The sequence below is a fragment of the Chlamydotis macqueenii genome, chromosome 13 (assembly GCF_036417535.1).
Source record: "Chlamydotis macqueenii isolate bChlMac1 chromosome 13, bChlMac1.mat, whole genome shotgun sequence".
Classification (NCBI taxonomy): Eukaryota; Metazoa; Chordata; class Aves; order Otidiformes; family Otididae; genus Chlamydotis; species Chlamydotis macqueenii.
The window spans coordinates 1,713,119-1,735,037 of record NC_141568.1 but is presented as its reverse complement, the minus strand read 5'-3'; the positions used below and the strand labels follow the sequence as shown (position 1 = coordinate 1,735,037).

General features: G+C 62.4%; 2 protein-coding genes across 7 annotated transcripts in view; both read right to left on the bottom strand.

Annotated features, from left to right (window-relative positions):
• Positions 1-683: 683 nt before the first annotated feature.
• PABPN1L (PABPN1 like, cytoplasmic) lies at positions 684-4,437 on the bottom strand. Its single transcript, XM_086758150.1, has 7 exons — positions 4,285-4,437; positions 3,675-3,783; positions 3,123-3,187; positions 2,889-2,995; positions 2,695-2,782; positions 2,432-2,577; positions 684-1,942 (listed from the first exon to the last, which is right to left on the bottom strand). The coding sequence occupies exons 1-7, from the start codon at positions 4,372-4,374 to the stop codon at positions 1,903-1,905; spliced, it is 645 nt and encodes a 214-aa protein (XP_086614276.1). The 5' UTR covers positions 4,375-4,437; the 3' UTR covers positions 684-1,902.
• Positions 4,438-5,460: 1,023 nt separating this feature from the next.
• Positions 5,461-21,919, bottom strand: part of CBFA2T3 (CBFA2/RUNX1 partner transcriptional co-repressor 3) — a 28,513-nt gene continuing 12,054 nt past the window's right edge. For 4 of the 6 annotated variants that reach the window (XM_086757837.1, XM_086757835.1, XM_086757839.1 and 1 more), the window contains 11 exons: positions 16,283-16,426; positions 14,937-15,014; positions 13,868-14,109; positions 13,355-13,444; positions 11,791-11,972; positions 11,424-11,680; positions 11,222-11,307; positions 10,815-11,010; positions 10,617-10,685; positions 10,220-10,410; positions 5,461-9,224 (listed from right to left, as the gene is read on the bottom strand). In XM_086757837.1, the coding sequence (XP_086613963.1) occupies positions 8,925-9,224; positions 10,220-10,410; positions 10,617-10,685; positions 10,815-11,010; positions 11,222-11,307; positions 11,424-11,680; positions 11,791-11,972; positions 13,355-13,444; positions 13,868-14,109; positions 14,937-15,014; positions 16,283-16,426 (1,835 nt within the window). In that variant the 3' untranslated portion in view covers positions 5,461-8,924. The remainder of the gene's footprint in view (positions 9,225-10,219; positions 10,411-10,616; positions 10,686-10,814; positions 11,011-11,221; positions 11,308-11,423; positions 11,681-11,790; positions 11,973-13,354; positions 13,445-13,867; positions 14,110-14,936; positions 15,015-16,282; positions 16,427-21,919) is intronic. The other 2 variants (XM_086757836.1, XM_086757838.1) reach the window with 2 other exon arrangements.

Below are 21,919 nucleotides of genomic sequence, written 5' to 3'. Positions count from 1 at the left end.
CACTCAAGCACCTAATGAGTTAAAAATACATAAAACAAATAATAATCATAAAAAAAAATAGCTGCACAGCTCCAAAGGATACAAGAAGCCTGGAGAAAGCCAGGTCAGCGCAGAGCGTCAGCTCACAGCCAGCACGGTCTCACTGCAGATGAAGTTCACACAGCAGGATCATTTATTTTAAAAATAAGTGACATTTACAATACCTTCTCAAACAGAACTTAAATACATTTATTCAACATCAACCTGTCAAATAATGGGAGATGAAAGTGTCTGAGCCTCTCCCACCATCTAAACAAGGCACAGCTGTACACTGCTATTTCAAAACATTTTCATATAAAAAAAAGTCTTCACTCTTTTCACTCAACAGAGACAGGAACTCAGCATTTCCTTTTCCGTACGAGAATCCAAACACCTCAAAGCAGTTTTTGTTAAAAATTAACTCACAAGAATTTACAAAGCTACTAAAGGAAAGTTTAAAGCCCTAGAAAAATGCAGTTTTATAGTCTAAGCCTAAGGACAGCTCGGATTAAGGCCAGCCTCAGCAGCACAGTCCATGCCGGGCAAAGTGCAAAACCAACACAACATGAAGAGTTAAGGACCCAAGCTTGAAAAAAAAAAAAAAAAAAAAAAAAAAAAAGACCCTGAGATCTTGAGGAGGAAAAAAAAAAAGTGGGATTTTTAGCCTGGCAATGCCCCCTGAGCTGTGAAAAGCTGCTTTAGGAGTCAGTTGCATCTGTTGCATTTGGGTTAGAGGAATCCTAACCAAGGATCCCGAAAGATTAGCGTGAGAATTACGTAACAAAACAGATTCCCATGCCAAACTTCACACAGCAACGCTGTCTGCTGGCGTTCGCAGCCTGCCTCTTTTAACACCAAGTTTTTCCTTTAAAAACCGAGCGGTTTCAGAGCTCATAAACACAAGATTGGCAGGGAGGGGAAGCACCAGGCAGCCCTTTCATCCTGACCCTCTGGTTCAGCTGGGCTCACACCATCCCCAAACGAGGATCTGGAGCAGGAATGGTGACAGGAGTAAAGAGGAAGATCAGGCCAAATTTGCTACACTGGAAATTATTTTGTCATTCTGCTGCTGGAAATAAAAGAACATTACGAGTTGGCAGTGCCCTTTGATCCCTGTAGCTTAGGAATAAAAGCAGGATGGAGGGAAGAGGAGGTTGTTGACTTTTGAAATAAAAGTGGGAGGGAAGGGTTTTGTGACACCCAGGTTTTGTTTAACCACCACGGAGATACAGAGGCTTCCAGAGAAACAGCAAGGGATGCTTTTTTCCCCTCCTCTGGTTGTTACAATAGCATCAGTGAGATAAAAAAACCAGACCCAAAACACATTGTTAGGCTCCGCCCCAAAGTCAGAATCCCACAAAGCTGATGGAGAAGCTCCCCAGCAGTCAGATCTAGAGCTGCACACCAGGACTTTTTCCAACGATTTGGAGAAGAAAAGAGTCTTTGGAAAAGTCTTTAGGATCTTACGGGCAAGAGAAAGCAATATCCAGCTCCTGCAGAAACAACTGAAAGCCGAGGGTGCTTCATGGGCGGGACAGGTCTGCCCAGCGGTGGGGCGGAGGGCATTTGGACAGCTAAAAGCCAAACCAGGTTTAACACCCAGCCCTCCAGTACAGCCCTTGTCTATGGGATGGGGGTGAGACCTGATGGTCTGGGAGAGCTCTTCCCAGGACAGGGCGTTCTCTGGAACGGTGGAGCTGATCCAGTCTTCCTTCCCGCAGTCCGGCACACGGCTGCCTCACTGGTAATCCTCACGGCCAGGCAGATGGCATTTTAAAATTAATCTTTTTTTTTTTTGGCTTGGGTAGGCATATTTTTAAATCTCTCCAATCCCATCTCCTCATTTCAGTCCCGTCGGTGTCACCGGGGCAGGTCCAGTCCTTTCTAGTACGGAAAATACCAAGGCAGCAGCCTTGCCCGACCCCTAAACAAGAACAAAAAGCATCCTAAAGCACGGGGGCGTTGCTCAGCCGAGATATCAGCTGTGCCAAAAAGCACAACTACCCGCTCCTCCACCCCTCCAGGAACTGAGATTCACCCTTCTGCCCCAGTAACCCAGACTGACCCCCAAAAAAAAAAAACCACAGGAGCCCCAAAGCCAGGCACGGCTCTGGGACTGGTCAGGCTGGGAGCGCGATGCCCACCCTCCATCCCCAAATCCCTGCAGGGACAAGGGGACAGCAGTGAGTTTCCAGGTGTTTCTTCTGCCCCGAAATCTCCTCTCCGCTTCCTCCCATGGAGGAGACATCTCTAGCACAGGTCTGCCAGAGGATATTCCAGCCAGAGCCCTTCTCCATCCTCCTGTCCATGCCAGGGCAAGAGGTGCAAAGCCAGGCCTGGCTACCCCCATCCTGGGGACCCCCTGCTCCACAGGGATCTTGACCCAAATCTTGCCCCCTGCCCAGCCACTCACCTGTACGTCCTCCCTCGCACCCTGGGGTGCTGCCCTCCGTAATAGCCTCCCCGCTGGCCCAGCCCGCCCCGGGCTTGGAAGCGGCCCCGGTAGCCCCCGCGGTCGGTGGTGCTGATGCCCGGCATGTTGGTTCTCTTGGGGAGCACCTGGAAGGTGGGGGGCGAGGGGGGGCAGCTCAGCCAGCCCTGGGGTTGGGCACGGCTGGACGCACATGGGGCTGGGAGGGATGGGTGCACCATCCCGGGGCCTCATCCGGCTCTTACCTTAATGACACGGCCTCTGAACGTGCTCTCGTCCAGCTCCACCGCAGCCTTCACCGAGCTCTTCTCTTCAAATTCGATGTAGGCGTACCTGCGAGGGGACGGGGTGAGCAGAGCCCCAGGGACGCCCCGCTGGGGAGCACAGGGCTGCGGCCTCGATGCCCCAACCCCAGCCCCTCGCCACGCGTAGGACCCACCCTTTGGGATGCCCCGAGAACTTGTCGCAGAGGATGGTCACCCGGTTGATGCGCCCGCAGCTGTTGAAGTGAGACTCCAGCTCTTCTGCCGTGCCCCCGTAATCCACCTGCAACGACAGTCCCGGCCCCTCCAGCCAGCATCCCCCCGGCAATCGCACACCCTCACGGGATGGGTCCCCGCGCTGGGGATCTCGGACATCCCCCCGGCGGGGCGAGGAACCGTCTCCCACTTACGTTGCCCACGTAGATGGATCGCTGGTCAACCTCCACCTTCTCCTCGGTCGTCTTTGGGAAGAGACCTGCAGAGACAAGGGGGTCGGTGCTGGATGTTTGCCCGTGTAGGTCTGCTCCCAGCACAGCCACCACCGAGCTGACGCGCTGCAAAGCTCCTGGGGTCCCCGGGCACACGGGCCATACCCAAATCCCCCTGCTGCTGCCTCCTCCATCCCCTTGCCCCATCTCTCTTCACAAAAAAAAAAAAAAAACACCCAAAAAAAACCCACCAACCAACAAACCAAACCAGAGCGTGACTGCTCTACTGGCACTGTTGGTGCTAAATTTAAATTACTTAATTGAATTAAATTGAATTAATTTACTGCACCTGGGCCTGCAGGTAGGAGTGGAGATAACCTGCATTAGCATCGTGCCACGCTGTCCCTCACCCACTGTACGTGCCCAGCACCAGGCTGCCAGGAGAGGCAGAGCCGCGTGCTCTGGTCCCAGTTGCCACCCTGTGCCCCAGAGGTGTCCCTGGGGGGGACAGCAGCACCTGGGGACAGCCCGTACCTGTCTCCAAGCTCATGATGAGGCGGCTCTCGGCTTCCAGCTGCAACTCCTTCAGCCTCTCATCCTCCTCCTCCATCTCCCTCACTCTGGCTTTGATGGCCTCCAGTTCCTGACACCCAAATCAAGATTTGCATGAGCACTGCATGGAGTGGGGACACCCCAGCCCCGCTCCCCACCCTGGGCTGGGATGTGGCCACGCTGCACGGCGTGCACCTCCGCCCGCAGTGCCCTGGGGACAAGGGTGGGCTGGGTGCGGGGGACACAAATGTGGGGAGCTTGCAGCTCCACCAGGGAGAAAAAAAATGGAAATATTTCCTTCCTGCTGCGTGCGTTGCAGCAGAGAGGCCCCGGCAGCACCAGAGCTGCTGGAGGTTGAAGCTGGTGATGAGCAGGAGCCCCTGACTCCGGTTCAGCCGGGCGGACATCTCTGCAGCAAAAGCTAAGCAGCAGGAGAACAACAATTCAATTTCCAGCTTCTCAGCTCAGGGGTTTTAACCTCAGGGGCCAGATCAGTCTCCAGTTTCGGAAGCGCTTGCAGGGAGGTACAGAACGTTCCCCACTTCCTTAGAGAAACAGGGAAAATCAATGCCACCCTCAGCCCGGCACCCACCGGGTCCTGCACAGCCAGCTCCTCCGCGCCATCCCTCTCCCCATGGCTCAGGTCCGAGTTGTCATCCGCAGCCTTCCGCAGAGCCGCCATCTCCGCGACGTCCCAGGACGCCTCCACCGCGGCCAGGGACGGCGAGTCCTGCCACCAGATCCCTGAAGTGTCCAGGAAGAGAGGGCTGGACAAGAAGAGGGAAAAAAAGCCATGTAACAGACAAAAACCTAGCCATTTAATGCAGAAACTGAAGTGCCAGGTCGCCAGGGCGAGGGGCTGCAGGGGGCACCTGGATGCAGCTTCCCTTGGGCAGGGGGAAAAAAAAAAGAAAAAAAAAAAAAAAAAGAAAACTCAACAAAAAACCCACAAAACCAAGCACAAGCATCACAGCCTGTTAGCAGGGCAGGGGGAGAGGAGGCAGGAGCCGCCCCACCAGCGGCAGGTGAGGTTTGAGCCCCCGAGAGACAAACCCTGCCCCTCCCACGAGTGGGAACCTGACCCCACTCCCACTCTCGGAGCCTCACCGAGCTGTGCCCCGGCCCGGAGCCGCCGCCGCCCCCCTCCCCGTCCCGGCCCTACCTGGCCCTGCCCCCGAACATCCTGCGCTCCCCCCACGGAACACGCGGGACCAGCAGCGACCGACGCCACGCGTGAAACCCCCGCCGCCACGTGCGGCTCTTCCCACCTGGGCGCGCCACTTTCACACATCAGTGACCAATCAGAGAAGGGCGCTCAGCCAGGCCCCGCCCCTTAAGCGGCGGGGCGGGGGAGGCGGCCCCTCCCAGCCTGGATCCTGGGGTCGCGGGTTCGAGCCCCGCGGGCGGGAGAGGATCACGCGTGTGCAGCCGGGAATGAAACGCCTGGCCAGGCGGGGGCATGGCTCCCTCCCCTCCGAGTCTGGGGACTCCCCCTCGACCCTCCTTGACCACCCATCCCTCTGGTGGTGCTGGGGAACAGTGGGGCACCCTGAGCAGTTGCCACATCCGCAGCAGGGAGGGGTGATCCCTTTGGGTTCCCTGGGGACAACCCTTGGTGCCCCCCCGCCGGGGACACCTCTCCTCAGAGCCAAATGATCGCAGCGCTATAACAAACCCGTCCCCCAAACTGGGGGGCACGGGGCGCAGGGCGCTGCCGGGAGAGCGGGATGAGGGCACCCGGCGCAAGCGCAGGGCGCGGAGCCTCCGGTTGATATTAAATTGTCTTTATTACACAGATACAGAGTTAAGAACAGACATAACCTGAATCATAAAGTTTACATCTTTCACAGGTCAAACATACAGTACACGTAGAGAAAGCGGGGTACAGCACGGGGGGGGACACAGCATGCCGAAGGAAAGTCCTGCCGCCTCATCTCTCTGGGCTGGCCCCCAAAACACACCCTGCCCACCCGGCCCTGGTGAGGGGCTGTGGTTCTCGGGACCCCTGGGCGTCCCTGTCCCCTGGGCTGGCAGGGTAACGCGGGGACCTGGGAACCGGTGCTGCCAGTACAGCCGTGAGTGAGGTGGGGGACGGCGGCGTGAGACCCCCATCGCGGTGCTGGGGCGTTTGTGGCATCAGAGGAGCCCCCAGGGCTGCCACCACAGCAGGGACACCCCAGCACAGTGCCCGGGACCTGGGGACACGGTGGCATCTTGTCCCCGACCTCAAACCCACTGGCATCCAGGGAGCACCCCGAGGAGAAGGGGGGACCCCGGAGGAAGAGGGTGAGGAGAGGCCATGAGGGTTTGGGGGGCTGCGGCAGTGATGGAGCAAAACCCGGGCAGGTGTGGGACCCCCGCTCCGGGTGCCCAGCCTCACCGGGACACGGCACTTTGGTTTGAGCTGGGATTTTGGCATGGGAACGCCGAGGAAGGAGCCGGGGAGATGCTGAGCACTGGAGGAGAGCTGCGACTCTCCTGCTGCCTCCTCCAGAATTCCGGCACCCAGCACCCCAGGCTCTGCCTCCCCGTGGGGACCGGCGACCTCGGGCCAGCTGTCCCCGGGCCACCCACACCGTCCCCCAGTCCCAGCCGCCGTGGCGGGGAGGAGACCCAAGACGGGGAGCCGTGGGTGGCCGTGGGGACCCGATCCGGCAGAGGATCGTGCCCAGCCACCCCGTGTCCCCCAGGCTGCCCCGCAGCCGCTGGGGTGTCCCTGTCCTCCGGCACTGTGCGGCTCATCCATCTGCCATCTCCCAGATACCACAAAGCCACCGAAGGACACGGCACGGGGCACGCGTCCCCCGACCCCAGCACCATTTTTGGAGCAAAACCTCCAGCCAGCACCGCCCCAGCTGCCGTGGCCTCCTCCCTGCCCGCGTCGCTCCAGCCCCGCGGCCGCGCTGCCGCCGCCGCCGTCCTCCCCGTATCACTCATTTTTTTTGGGAAATATTACACTTTAAAGCTGTCGTTCTGGTTTGGACATTTGCTAGCGTCACCTGTCCCCTCCCTCCCTCGGCTTTTGGTTTCAATGCAAGGTTCTGTAGGGTATTTTTATTATTATTAAAAAAAAAAAAAAAGGATAATAAAAAAAAAACCAAAACAGAAAGGAGTGGAAACGAGAGCAGACTCTGTGGAAACGCTCTCGTCTGCGGTTTCCCGGCGAGGCGGAGGTAGAGAGGCAGAGCCCCGGTGCGGAGCGGGGTCGGGGGGGGACATGGGAGGGGACACGCGTGGTGGGAAGGAACGGGACGGGACGGGACGGGACGGACACCCGGGAGAGCAGGCGGCCCCGCAGCAGGTGCATCTGCAATACTCTTATATATTACCTCTTCTCAGGAAACGTAAGAAAAATAGACATATTACATATGTCACACCATAAATAAAGTGAACAGCCACTCCGGGGCACCCGGCGAAGCTCCCGGCCTTGGGGCGCGCAAAAATCTCCCGGGGAGGGGTTGTAACGAACCCCCGCCCCGGGGATGCGCCGAAGCCTTGGGGTGCACGGGGCCGGTAACGTCGCCTCGGGGCTGCCCCGCGCACCGGGCTCTGCTGCGGCACGGCACAGCACGCCATGACACGCCATGACACGCCACGCCACGCCACGCCACGCCACGCCACGCCACGGCATGGCAGTCGCAGGCAGCAGCCAGGCCCTTGGGCGACGAGTGACTGGCAAAGCAAAGACCCCCCCTCCTCTTCCTCCCCTACAGAAAACACACAGGATGGGTTTTTTTTTTGCAAATGCGGAAAAACTACAGCTCCTACCGCACGCACGACCCCGGTTCGCCGCCGGCCAGCCTCGCTCCCCCACGCCACAGCCTCCAGCCGGTTCTCATCATCTTTTATTTGGCAAACGTCTCTTATTATTATCGCTATCGTCATTATTATTATTAATATTATTATTTTTTTGGACCTCTGCGGAACACTATTTACATTCACATTAGCGTACAGCACTCCTGCCCCGCGCGGGGCTGCCCTCCTCGGAGCCGGGGGACTTTTCCGTATTGCACTCCCGTCCTCTGCGCTGCGTCCGATGACGCGAGAAACGCTAAATAATCGGCAGCGGCCAGGAAGGAGGTGGCGCTCGCTTTCCTTTTGCCTTTTTTTTCCTCCTTAAAAAAAAAAATCCTTGCAAAATAAATCCGACGCGGGGTGTAGGAGCAGCCCCGCAGCGAGGGGCTGGAGGGGTCCGACCGCAGGCGGCCTCCGGCGGCTTCGGGAAGGGAGAAAACCAGAAATTTGTCTTTGTATCTCATTTTTTTTTTAAATTCTCTTTTTCCAGGGTGGCGGTGGGCAGAGGTAGAGATGCGCCGGCTCCGGCTGCGCCCGCCCGGGCGGTTCTCAGCCACCATCTCCCCCTCCCATGCCTCGGGGGTTTGCTTTTTTTTAAAAAAAAAAACTTTTTTTTTTTTTCTTTATTGTAATAGAAACTCTTTGAAAGCCCCAGGGGCGCGTCCGTCCATCCTTGCAGGAAGGGGAAGGAAGCGACAACAGAACGAAACGAACTTTGGCAGTGGAGAGACGTTTGGATCTTCCTTGGTTTTGGATTTCCTTTGGAGCAGAGGTGAGTCTGGTCTGTTCTTGGCTAGCTAGCAAGGTAGTTACAGGTGAGCGTCCATCGCGCGGCTTCACTTGGCGTCGTCTGGTTTTTGGATTTTTCTTTTTTTTTTTTCTTTTTTTTTTTTCCTTTTTTACAATTTCTTACTTAAAGCCAAAGAGTCCAACATTTTCTGTTTTATTTTCTTTATTTAAAAAAAAAAAAAGAAAAAAAAAAAAGAAGAGAGAGACGAAGAAAATAAGTTTAAGAAGTTTCTTTCCTCCTGCAAGCGAGACCCTCGGCTTTGCCGACGTGGGCCGGGCTGGCCTCTCCCCACATCACCGCGTGGCGAGGCTGCAGCCAAATCCCTCATCCAAAAAACAAAAAAAAAAAACAACAAAAAAAAATTCTCAAAAATAACGACAAAAAAAATCCAAACCACAATCCCCAAAAAGATAGAAAAAAAACTGAAAAAGCCAAAACAAAGACCAAAGAGAGAACAGAGAAGACCGGTATTTGCCTTAACTCCACTTAAAGCCCCGTTTGAGGATCCGTGAGGATTATTTGTGAGAGCTAGAGAGGTCGTTTCGGAGGTCACACGAGTCAGGTAGCTGAGGAAGTTGCATCGAGTGCAGTCTGTGTCTTTCGGAGAGCGGCGGTAGCAGCGGCGGCAGCGGCAGTCCGAGGGCGGCTCAACGGGACGCGCTCTCCAGCGGAGCCGGGGTGGCCGGCGTGCCGGCGCGGGAAGCGGCCGCCGAGCCCGTCTCGCTGGGGCTGCTGGCGATGGCGGGCGCCCCGTCGGGCTGGCAGGGGCCCGGCGGCAGCCCCACGCCGGGGACGGGGGCGGCGGGGGCCGGCAGCCCTTGCAGAGTCTGCCCGCAGACGTGGTGGTGCTTCTCCCAATCCTTGTGCTGGCAGAAGGAGCCGCAGTAGCGGGCGGTGTTGCAGCCGCTGCAGGTCTCGCTCGCCTTGCGCCCGCAGTTCCAGCAGCTCTGTGGGGATGCAAAGCCAAACCTTAGTCCTGGATTGTGTACCCCTGTCCTGGACCACACACATCATCCCAGACCGTGCATCCCTATCCTGGACAATGCACCTGCATCCCGAACTGTGCGTCCCCATCCTGGACCACGCACCTGCATCCTGGACCACGCATCTGCAGCCCCGACCCTGCAAATCATCCTGAACCCCAACTGACGGTGGGACCTGACGATCTTAGAGGTCTTTTCCAACTGTAATGATTCTATGATTCTGTGATCTCCATCCTGGACCATGCACCTGCATCCCAGACCATGCACATCATCCCAAACTGCCCATTCCCATCCTGGACCATGCACATCATTCCGAACCATGCATCCTCATCCCAGACTCTGCTGCCCCCATCCTGGACCATGCACTCCTGTCCTGGATAGTGCCCCTCCGTCCTGGGCCATAGTTGCCCATCCTGGACCATGCATCCCCGTCCCAGTCTGTGCTCCCCTATCCTGGACCATGTCCCTCCATCCTGGACCAGGCACGTCATCCCGGACCATGCGCCTGCATCCCAGATCATGCATCCTCATCCCAGACTCTGCTGCCCCTACCCTGAACCATGCACTCCTGTCCTGGACAGTGCCCCTCCATCCTGGACCATGCAGCATCCCCATCTCAGACCATGCAGCCCCATCCCAGACCACGCACATCATCCCAAACTGCATCCCCATCCCGGACCATGCACTTGCATCCCAGATGATGTATCCCCACCCCAGACCATGCATCCCCATCCTGGAACACGCATCCCCATCCCAGACTGCGCTGCCCCCATCCTGGACCGTGCACCCCATCCCCAGGTGCAAGAAATCCCCGCTTCTTCCCACCCTGTGGTGTGGCCGCAGCCCCCCGGTACCCACACTCGCATGCACGGACACTTGATTGCAAAAGGAGCGGGTCCCAAATGACCACGCTGCCCCCGACCCCGTCCCCCCGCCGGCTCGCCCCCGCCGGCCCCCACCTCGCTCGAGTCCTCCTGCTGATTGATGACGGTCAGGGCGTCCTCCGAAGCCTGGCGCTTGGCCTCGGCCAGGGCTCGCTCCATCTTGGCTCGCTCCGTTGTGATCAGCTCGTGGGCTTTCCGCTCGGCGTCCGACACGGCCTTCTGCAGCTCGGACATGGCCTGACGCTTCACCTCGTTCACGGCTTCTTCTGGAAGGAAGGCAGCCGAGCGTGGGACGGGGCGTGCCGGCACCCCAGCCTTGGCACCGCGCGGCCCCTCGCCACGGGAGGGCTGTGAGCATCCACCCTGTGCCAAAAACCCGCCCAGACCCCCTCCAGCCCCGCGGGGAGGGGACGAGGCAGAGACCCCGCCAGCTCGGCACACCGATGGGCGCCGGTGCCCGCCCCGCACTCACCAGCCTTCCTCCAGATCTCCTCCGGCATGTACCCGGAGAGCGGCCGCGGCACGAACTCCCGGTGCGCGTCTGCGAAGGAGAAGGGGCGACACCGTTAAGGAGACGCCGTCCCCTTCCAACCCACCCGCCGGCAGCGCCGGACCCCCGGGGGAACCGGCACGGGCACCCCGGAGAGGGGTGCGGCCCGGGGGTCAATACCTAACTGGGGTGCCTCGGAGGCGGAGGAGCTGTTGTGGGGGCGAGCGGAGGGGGGGCTGCCTTTCTTCATGTCCTCGGCGTCGCTGTAGCGCCGGATCCAGTGGTTGAGCTCCTCGCGGTCGGCTTCCTGGCACCGCCGCAGCACCGTCAGCGACCGCCGCGTCTTCTCCACCATGTCCATGATGCAGTTCAGCAGCTGCGATGGGGTGGGGGGGGGGGGCCAATGTCAAAGTGGGGAGGGGGCTCTGCTGCAAGGAGTTGGGGGGATTTGGGCTACGGTGGGCTGTGCCAGGGCCGGCACGCTGGAGAAAAGCCCTGGGTGGGGGGACACACGGAGGGCAAAGCAGCGTGGGGGGGTCAAAGCACTCACGCCAGCCCCACGGGACGGCCGGGGGTCCGCTACGTACGTTGTTGAGGTGTTTCCACTCCTCCGCCCACTCGCGGTCGGTGAGCCGGTGGTCGATCACCTCCTCCTGCCGCGCGCCGTGCGCCGCTGCAAGGCAAGCGCGGGGGTCAGCTCCCCCAGCAGCACCCCAGTCCCTCGAACGGGGGGGGGGGTTCCCCAGCACCCTGCCCGCCCCGGCGAGAGGCGGGGGTGCCGGCACCCACCGGCAGGCCGCTGGCGCTCGCGGAGCTCGCGGGGGTCGGCGTGGCGGTAGGCGTCGCGGTAGTGGTGCGCCATGGCCATGTCCTCCAGTCGGTAGTGCTGGGGCAGGTGGGGGGCGGCGGGGGGGTGCCCCAAACCGTTGGGCGGGTGGCTGAGCCCGTTGCTGGGGCTGTAGCGCTGCGCCGGGCTCATGGTGCACGGCCGCTTGCTGAGGTGCTCGGGGTGCAGGGGGTCGCGGTCCAAACCGTTCTCTTTGGTCCTGGGGTGGGGGAGAGGAGGTCGGTCCCCGCCGGGAACCCGCTCCCGCCGCCCCGGGGATGCGTCCCCGAAAAAAATACCCAACGTGCGACCCCTTGCCGTGGCTCGTACCTGTCTGGCGTCCTCCTCTTGCCGCTCTCGCCCACCTCCAGGAGCAGCTCGGAGGAGTCGACGGGAGAGGAGGCGTTGGCGTCCAGCAGCAGCTGCTCGTGCTGGGCCAGGTACTGGGCCGGGGTCTGCTTGGCCATGCGGGCGCAGTGCAGCAGCTCCCGCTGCAGCAGCGGCAGGTTGGCCTGCGAGGGGAGCGACACTCCAGTCCGCGGCCCCGCAGACCCCCCACCCCAAGCCTGGCACCCCGCTGCGCAGGGACCCCCGCACCGCCCGAGCGCGGACCCTCTGTCCCGGCACAGTGTGAGCAGATTTGGGGCAGCCTTCCCTTTGGGGTCCTGCTCGCCTTGGGACCCCCCTCACTGCGTCGGGGTGGGGGGACACATGTGGGACCCCGCAGGGTTCGGCCGCGGGCGCAGCTTCCACCCAGCCCTCCCGCATCCTGGCAGGGCATCATCCCCCGGGGCCAGGTCGGGCATCTCTGCCACCCCCTCCTCACCCTGAGCCCCCAGCCCGGGGACCCCTCCAGCCCATCTGGCACCCACGGGGCACCAGGATGGGCTGTGCACTCCCCCACCCACCCTGACCCCCACTCCGCTGCCGCAGCCCCGAGGAGCAGCAAGAATTCAGCGGCGGAGGCTCTGCCCGGCTGCCGGCTCTGTTTTTTTTCCTTCAGGCAGCTGATCCGCAGCCAAATTCCCATCTGTCGGACGCGTTAGCGGGATGCGCGCCGCGGCGAGCATGGCCGGACCCCCGCCTTCCCCGGCTGAGGGGGGAACGACCCCGTAAAAACAAGCAAGGCCCTGAATCTGGGAAGCACGCCGAGCCCGGCTGGTTCCAGTTAGGAATAATGAGAAACATCTGGAGCCGGCGGTGGGAACAGCTGGGAGCGGGGTGCCAGGGCGGCCGGCGCAGCCGCCGCGCGCTTGGCAGAGGGACAGCGGGGATGGCTCCCAGCTCGCCCCGAGCCGCGGGGCCACCAGCACCCGTCGGGACCCCCGGAACCACACGGCTGGGGACGCATCGTCCCCCTGCTCCCGCGGACCCCGCGCTCCCCTGCAAACCCCTTCCCCTGCCAGGAGCAAAGCGCGCGCGGATCTCCGCTCTGGGGGGGCCGGGGAGGCAGAGGTGGAAAAAGGGGCTTTTTTTTTTGGCATTTTTTTCCTTATTCCTTCGCTAATGAGGGACAGGCGACGCCGGGCTTGAACATCTGCCGGCAGTGCTGGTGCTGCCAGGCGTGCCAGCGGTCGGCAAATCCCTCCGGAGCAGGGTGACAGTGCCGAGTCAGCGTGAAATTAAAAGGCAAATAAAAAATAAAAACTAAAAAAAAAAGGGGATTTTAAAAATGAATTGCAAACGGTTACCAGCTGGGCCGAACCCCTCGCTTTATTGCAAACAGTCCCGGCCTCGTGTGACTCCACACGTGCAAGGCGGCGCTGGGCGTGGGGGGGGGCACTGGTGTGACCGGGGGTCCGTGGGCAGCCCCACCCCAAAGCCACCCCCTGAACCCCCCTTTCCCGGCAACGCTGAGCCCCATGCCCCGTGGCGCCCGGCCGGGGGCACCCACCTTGAGGAAGGGGATGACGAAGGGTCGCAGCGGGAAGTTGGTGGCTTCCTGGAGCTTGGCGTGAAACTCCTCGATGGTGAGCGTGGAGTTCTGCGGGGACAGGCCGGGCTCAGCGCCACCGGCCGCAGCCCCCACCCACCCCCATCCCCGCCCCCATTTGGTGTTTTTCCCCCATTTCCCCCCCATTTCTGCTCCGTGCTGGCTCTGTCATGCTCAAGGGAAACCACGCACAAGGGAAAACCGCGTTTGAGAAAAAACCACGCTCAAGGATTTGCGGGCGATGCCGGCAGCGAGGTCCCAGCCCTGCGCCGTGCCCACCCTGGGTGCTGCGCAGATCCCTAGGGATGCTGGAAAAACAGCCCCTATTTTCCCAGGATTTAGGTCAACCCGGTACCAACAGGACCCTCTTTTCCTTTTAGCGGCATCTCCATCCCGAAAGGAAAGCGCAGGACCCCCCCGGCCGAGGCATCGCCCCGCCAGCCCCGGGGCCGACCCCGCGCCCGGTGGACGTACCACGAGCCCCAGGACGAGGGTGCGCACCCGCTCCCCGATCTCGGGGGAGATGTCGTTGCCGAACTGCTGCAGCGTGGTGAGGAAGCGCTTGAGCTTGGAGAGCTGGCGGGCGCCGCAGGCCGGCGGGAGCTGGTGGGTGGAGAGGGAGGCGCTGGAGGAGGTGGCCGGCCCGTTGCTGAACCCGTTGGGGGTGGACGGGGCCCCATTGATGGCGGTCGGCGAGTGGCTGCTCCCGTTCATCACTGCGGGGAGAGCGGTGACGGCAGGTCAGAGCGGGCGGCCGTGCCCTGGCACCGCGGGGACAAGGCTGGGACGGGGGGGACCGGAGCATCCCGCCGGGTACTGCAGGGCCGGAGCCCCCCAGGAAGCTTTGGGATGCTGCTGCATCCCCGGGGCCGCATCCTGGACCGGTCCTGGGCGCTGTTGGAGGGGCTACAGGGAGGGATGCCCACAGGACCCCACACTTGGGGACCCAACAAGGGACAACTCAGGGTGCCAGCCCACCGTGCGGCGAGCCCCTCGCTCCTGCGCCAGCCCTCCGCGCTGACCACGCCAGCACAAGGGACCCTCCCGCAGCTGGCACAGCCGACAGCACGCATCGCCCCGGCTCCCAACCGCACGCGGCTCCCGCGGCACCCCGCCATGCACCGCGCCTCTCCCCGCGGCGCGCGGGGCAGCCGGCTCCTGGGATCGCACTAACCTTGCGGTGCCCGCGCCGCCCTGCCCGCTTTGGCGGGCTCCCGCTCGGCTCTATGGCCGGCCCGCGGCAGCCGCCCGCTAAAGAGGTGCCGAAAATAACCCGGCGGCCGCAACTGCTTTTATTCCCTGGACAGGTGCGTTACTAAGTTAGACGTCGCACATGTCCCTGGGACGGGACGGGGCCGGGACTCGCATCCCCGTGACCCATCCGGGGCAGGGAGAGCGGCTGGCACGGGGGAACGGGCCCTGCCCGAGCCCCCTGCCGCGGCACCGCGTCCGCCGCGGGACCCCTGTGCCGTGGGACCCCTGCGCCTTCCCAGGGGGCTGCGGCTCGGGTCTCTCATGAGAGCGGATGTTTCATTTTACTTACAAAGACAGACCATCGACCATTTCAAGCAACCATGAAAACGGCCGCGAGGCAGAAACGTCGGAGGGCCAGCGTCTCGATCTGCAAGCAAAATAAAACACGCTATGATGAGAGAGCAGAGGGGGCAGCTCTCGGCCAGGGGTCCTTGGGGCAACGCTCCTCGACGGCGTGGGCTACGCGTGCCGCGGGCAAAGCCGCCCAGATGCGGGATGGAGCCGGGTCCCCGCATCCCGACGTGGCCGGAGCGAGGGGATGCTGGGCTGCCTAACACAGCCCCTGCGTTTCGGGACCACCCTTGCACGGCCCTAAGGCAGAGGGGACAGTTTGCAAAATTTCGAAGACCGAGAACAACCTGAAACACCTCCATGCTCCGGGCTGAGCCGTGGCCGAGACGATGCTGGCACCCCCGGCCCTGCACCCTGCACCCGGCCGAACCCAGGGTGCCACGTCTGCCGCGGGGCTGGGATTAAAAAGCAAAACCCTTCAGAGCGCAGCCGAGCGCGAGGCAATTGCGGATGAGGGAGGATCTGGCCGGGAAGGCAGCAGGGCCGTGGCAGAGGTGCGGCGTTGGGTGGGGAGCTGTGGCTCGGGGGTAGTTTTGGGGTGGTTTTATCCCCACCGAGGTTTCTAAGCGAGAAGCAGCCTGCGCGTGCCTGGGACACATCTTGGCGGAGCCAGCGCAGACGCTTGGCACGGCCGCCGCTGCTCCTGCCAGGGGCCCAGCCTCGGCCCCTGCCCACCCCGATCCTGCCCTGCGTGCCGGGACGGTGACGCCGGCACTGGGACCCCCCCAGTGCGAGCCCCATGGGTGCTACGAGCCCACGCACGGCCGGCGCAGAGCGTCAGGGCTCCCCGACTTTGAGGATGCTACTGCAGACTCGGCCCGCGTGTCCCCGCCGAGTCCCCTGACGCCACCGCGTTGTAGCCTGCACGTGGCGAGGACATCCCTGCCGCCGCGGCTGGCCGTGCCACCGCCCTGCCACCGCCGGGTGCCACGTGTCCCCACGTGCCTGGGTCCCGTGACAGAGCCGGCTCTGACCCCCAGCCCGCAGCGTCCTCCAGCCAGCTCCCTGCAGGCGAGAGCACCCAGGGCCATGTGCCGTGCCACTGTTTGGTGACCGTGCAGCAGGAGACCACGACGTCCCTGTCCCCAAGCCCCTCGCAGGGCACTGCTGGCGATGGGCAGCGCCGTGGTGGTCCCCACCATGGGCCACGTCACGCAGCCCGACGCCCTTCTCCAGCACAAGAACGGGCAATGCCGCCTCACGGCACGGCCAGCGCCGCGCAGGGGTCTGAGGGACGCGGCTGGTCCCAGGTGCGGCGCGTGACCCGGCGGCGAAGGTACTCACTGGCGTTTGGCGTGAAGGAGGGGTGGCGCGTGGCTCCCTGCGTGACGGCCGGCGGCGGCGGCATGCTGGGCGGCGTGGACCTGGGCTGCGTCTTCACGTCGGCCGGCGAGTCGGGCATGGTGGCGGCCCGCGTCTCCGCGTTATCTGCGAGGGAGAGGGCACGGGGCGGTGAGCGGGGTGCGCTGGCCAGCGCCGCGCTTCCCCTCCTAACGGGCATCGGGTCGAGACGGGGGATGCTCGGGGACCTCGGGCTGGCCCAGGCATCGGGCTCTGCACACGAACGGCGTGTGCGTCCCGGCAAAGCCCCCAATCCTGCAAGCCAGGGAGCACGGGGCTCCCCCCGGGCATCGCTACCTCCCTCCCACTGCCCCGCGCCTGCAACCCCAAATAACACCCAGCAGCGGCATCCCCGGGGGGCAGTGTGCCAGCACCGTCCCCTCCAGCGCCGTGGCCCCGGCGCAAGGTTTCGGCCCCGCGGCTGCCGCACCAGACGGTGACAGGTGATCACAAGTGCGGGCAGCTGCGATGGTCCGTCAGCGCACCCGAGCCCGTGCCGCCGCCGCCGCCGGCCCCAGCCAAAGAAGGAAGTGGCCACTGCGGCTGCCCCCCAGCTCCGGGGTCCCCGCTGCGCCCCGGCACGGTCCCCGCCGGGCAGGGCTGATCAACACTAATTTAATATGCATGCTTAATCCGCTGCAACTGTCGTGAGATTAATTGAACCCTGCAAGAGCACATTGTCCGGGCTAAATAAAACTGGGGCCTCATCCTGAGCATGACGCTACCGGGGCTCGTGCCGCAGCCGACGCCACGGGTGAGGGCCTGGGGAGCTGGAAGAGCTGGTGACGAGGGCCAAATTCGCAGGAAATCACCGCCGCGGTCCCACGGCATCCACCCAGACGGCACCATGGGAGCATCCCCGCTCCGGGGGTTTGAGCAGGGTACACCGTAATCCTGCAGATCCTGGATGTCTGTGGTCCGGTTTCCCTCTCTTTGCCCATTTTCTCCCACTCTGCCGCAGCAGAAACCCCAAAACAGCATCCCTCCCCATAAAACAATGGTTTCTTTACCAGGCCTGCCAAAATAAATGGTACTTTTTGAAAGACACCTTTTATTTTCCTTTCCATGGACATGCCCATCTCTGGGCAAGGCTTCTCCAGGCTTCCTCCGTCCATCAGCAGAGCAGGATCCAGCCCTGACGACAACTGATGGTTCTGCGAGCGTGCACGGAGCGAGACCCAGACCGGACAGCCGCGTCCGCGCCGCCGCAGCACCTTGATCGCCCAAGGGAGCTCCGTGACGCAGGGCTCTGCGTGGGCACCGCTGCCACCCCCTCGCTCATCTCACCCTGCTCTGAGCCCAGGGTTTGCACCACGGGGCGCTGGCCGGCATTGCGCATCCAGCATGGCGCAGCGAGGCGTTGCGATGTGCCCTTCGCCTCCGCGACGCTGCAACCGCCCACATGCTCAGCCCGAGGTCCCAGCTCTCCAGGCAGCAGCCGTTGGGCGCGGGGACAAGCCACAGCGGCTTGGGGACAGCGTGGCAGCTTGGCCGGGTAAGTGCGCTTGCACCCTCTGCCCGCGTGGGTCCCAGCGCGGAGAGGCTGTGCCGGCGGGTTTGGCTCTGCTGGCATTTCCAGGGAGGGAGGAGGCTGCAGACTGCGAGGTGTTCACCCCTGCCTGCGTCCCCATCCCTGCCGGCGTCCCTGGCACCATCCCTACTTGCATCCCTCTTCTGCCTGCATCCCTGGGACCATCTCTGCCTGCATCCCCATCCCTGCCTGCATCCCTGGCACCATCCCTGCCTGCATCCCCATCCCTACCTGCATCCCTGCCACCATCCCTGCCTGCATCCCTGGCACCGTCTGCATCCCTGGCACCATCCCTGCCTGTATCCCCATCCCTGCCTGCATCCCTGGCACCATCCCTGCCTGCATCCCTGGCACCGTCTGCATCCCTGGCACCATCCCTGCCTGCATCCCTGGCACCATCTCTGCCTGTATCCCCATCCCTGCCTGCATCCCTGCCACCATCCCTGCCTGCATCCCTGGCACCGTCTGCATCCCTGGCACCATCCCTGCCTGCATCCCCATCCCTGCCTGCATCCCTGGCACCATCTGCATCCCCAGCACCATCCCTGCCTGCATCCCCATCCCTACCTGCATCCCTGCCACCATCCCTACCTGCATCCCTGGAACCTTCCCTGCCTGCATCCCCATCCCTGCCTGCATCCCTGGCACCATCCCTGCCCGCATCCCTGTTCCCGCCTGCATCCCAGGCAGCATTCCTGCCTCTGTCCCCATCCCTGGCAGCATCCCTGGCACTGTCCCCAGCTGCATCCCTGTTCCTGTGTGCCTCCACGACATCATCCCTGCCTGCATCCCCATCTCCATCCCTGTCCCGACTCCGTACACGTGCCCACACCAAGGGGAAAACGCGGATACGCTCATTCTGGCACCGACACGGCTTTTCCGTAGCTTCCCATCGGGAAGAAAGTTTCCACGAAGCTGAGCAAACACCCGGGGAAACAGGGCCTGGCGGTGTTTTTTCTTGTCTTTGCCTTTTTTTTCCCTCTAAATCATAATTTTTCCCCGAGGTGTTTGCAACCCAAACACTGCCGTGCTGGCGCGGCAACAAGGGACAACCCCAAATCCCATGGGATTTCTCAGTGCCAGAGCCCAGAAATGCCCGAAGTCAACAGAGCCCCGGATGCCCGCGGGATCCGGCCGCGGCCGTGGCGCCAACCCGGGCCCTTTGCAGGATGGGACGAGCGCGATGGCGGGCGAAGGGGGTTTTGGGAGGCACGGGGCCGCCTCCCGGCAGCGCCTTCAAAGAATAATTCCCCAACATGACTCCAGCTCTGCTGGAATTTTTTTTTTTTTCTATTTCTCTCCTTTTTTTTTTTTTTTTGCTTTCTTTGGGGTAATTTGTCCCAGCCGCTCCAGGCTGTGTCTGTTTTCCTCCATCTGGTTTCCATTAGGCCTGTGCAGCCCAGATGAATAAGTAATAATATAAAAATAAAAGGATTAGTATTTTCTCCTTGGCCGGCGGGAGCGGGCGTCCCCCACCCTGCCTCCCGGGGCCAGCGGATGCTGGACCCCTGCACACCCCAGGACTCCCGCACGCCCCCTCGTGCGACCCCAAGCCCCCCATTTGTCACAGCGGAGGGTTTAGCCCCCCGCACACCGACCCGCTGGGGTGACGCGCCAGCGCGGTCGCTACCAGCTGATAATGCCCAGCTTGTCCGCGGCACCCGGCGGCACCGGAGGGGTTGGGGTTTGTGACCCCCGCCGGGCACCAGCGACTCCCAAATCGCTCGCCCCGGCTTGCGCGTCGCTGTTCCCGGGTGGAAGCTGTGGGACAGCCCCGTCAGCCAGTTCCCACCGGCGCTGGGGCCGGGGGTCTGTGTGGCTGCGTGCTCCGCAGTCGGCAGCGCTGGGCGCCCGCAGACACCAACGCATGGCACGGCACACCCCGCGGTCACCCGAACAGGGCATCGTGCGGCTGCGCACGCCGGCGGGCACCAACACACGTCACCGTACAGCCACACGCGCCAACGGGAAGCCCCAGTGCCCAGCAGCCACCAGCCCAGTACCAAGGGACGGGGACAGGGATGTGCCAGCCCCGGGGTGAGCCCGATGGCCGCAGAGCACCCAGGGTGGCCGCTCTCTTCTCCCCTCCGCCTCCCTGGGGACGGAGAGCGCAGGGAGGTGCCGGAAAGCTCCGGCTTCCCACCATCCTCCCCTCCCAGGCCGGACGAGACGTCCCCGGGCGAGGAAGGGGTTAAAAGGGAATTAAAAGACCAGCATCCCTCATGCTCTCCAAATGGCCACAAATGAAATCCAGATGCTGGAGGCGACGTCTCCCCGAAGCCAGGCCGCCTCCGAAACAAAGGCGAGGAGCGTTCCTGCTCCTCCGCTGCCGCGGCCGCCAAGAACAACTCCCCGAAAAGATGGCGAGGGACCCGGCCAGCCCAGCTGCAGCACGCCGGGGAAGCGCGCGGGGACGGTGGCCGAGTGCACGTGCCCGAGCCCGGCAGAGGTGGCAGGAGCACGAGGCACCCTCATCTCCCCCCACCCCTGCGCCCATCCCCAGGGACGCGGTGACGATGGGGATAGGTGACAGCAGGTGGGTGAGCCCCGGCGCCCCGGGGGTGGCTCGTCCCGGATCGTGGGCGGAGAGGGAGAAAGCAGGAGGGCGGACGCTGGAGGGACGCGGGCCACCCCCAGCGGCGACCCCATCGCCAGCGCGTCCCCTGCACACACTTTGGGGGCCCAGGCTGGCAGGGAGCCACCCAAACCCCAGCGCTCGTCAGCGCCAATGAAGCCGTTTGAAAAGGAAAGCCAGTTAATTAAACCCTCTGCACAAGACGTAAATGAAGTTTGGGCACACGTCTTGCTCTGCCCTGCTCCTCCTGGCCCACCAATTTGGGCATTGCTCCTGTGGTTTGGTTTGGCCGCTCCACTGAGCGGGACCCAGTGGGAGACTTAGCCTTCCTCCTCACCATCCTCGCCTCGCCTCGCCCACAGGTCCCATGTTGCCCGCCCCGAGGCTGGGATGCTCACCGCCCACACGATGCCAGCAGTGAAGCGAGTTTCCCCGTGCTCAGACACATCCCCGAGCTGGCGTGGCCAGGGAGGATGGAGACCGGTTGGATTTTCCTCAAAACAACAACAAAAAAAAAGGCAAAAAAGAAAAAAAAAAAGCGCCCTCTCTGTTTTACAAGCCTTCATTTGCTATTGTTTATGTAAACAGGTAAATTGTTTCGTATCTCAATTAAAAACATCTGCCACATAAATGAATACCAATTAACTCATCCTGTTTTTAATTACTCTGTTAATTACACACAGGCAGCAAAAAGGATGGCAGGGGAATAGGGAAAGCATGCTTACACCCCCCCTTCCCACCTTGCTCTTGGCAAGGATCCGAAATGTGCCCAGATCGTGATGGATTATCGGCGGCTGGCGAAACCGGCGGCTGGTGGCCAGCTCCGGCACGGCGGCTCGCTGCCGGGGCACCTCGCGGGGGAATTTCCCAGCACCCTCCTGAGAGGCACCGCGGCCGCCCCGTTTTGGAAACCCCAGGGCCCTGCGGGACGCGCCAACGCCGCCTCGCGTCATCCCCAGCGGCGACGGCGGCACGGCCCGCTTGGCTTTCCCAGCGCCGGCGCCACGTTTGCTCTCAAACTGCGTCCCGTGGGGAGAGAAATCTCAGGATGCCGACGCGCAACGGGAAGGGCGGGAGGACGGAGGAGGCTTCGCGCGAGCAGCGTCCTCGTGGACCAAGCGCATCCCCGAGGCATCCGTGCTGCCCCTGGGAGCCCTCCTGCCATGGCGGGGCATCGCCTCCACGCGGGCACAGCGGCACGGGGTGGACGCCGTCCTCGCGCCGGGCCGGTGGCGATCGCTGAGGGACCCCGGGCGCCGTCAGCCCCTCACCGCCCCGGCTGCGGGAAGCTTTCCAAGCGAGCAGATGGGGCAGGGGAGCGGCGGCGGCGAGGAGGAGAGCAGAAAAGACTATTTTCTCACGCTACATATTTTACAAGTCGAACATTTTGTGCATTTCGGCTTTTGCCTGTAAAAGCATCTCGGGTTCGGCCCCGGGACTCGACGGCGGAGCCTGTGAGGCAACAGCGGCTGGC

Bases quoted from the DNA above. Each gene is read 5' to 3' on its own strand.
- PABPN1L (XM_086758150.1), bottom strand. From the start codon at position 4,374: ATGGCGGCTCTGCGGAAGGCTGCGGATGACAACTCGGACCTGAGCCAT. The intron at 3,188-3,674 runs GTACGGGCTGTC...TTGTCTCTGCAG, and splicing joins CATCATGAGCTTGGAGACAG to GTCTCTTCCCAAAGACGACC. The intron at 2,783-2,888 runs GTGGGTCCTACG...GTCCCCTCGCAG, and splicing joins TTCTCGGGGCATCCCAAAGG to GTACGCCTACATCGAATTTG.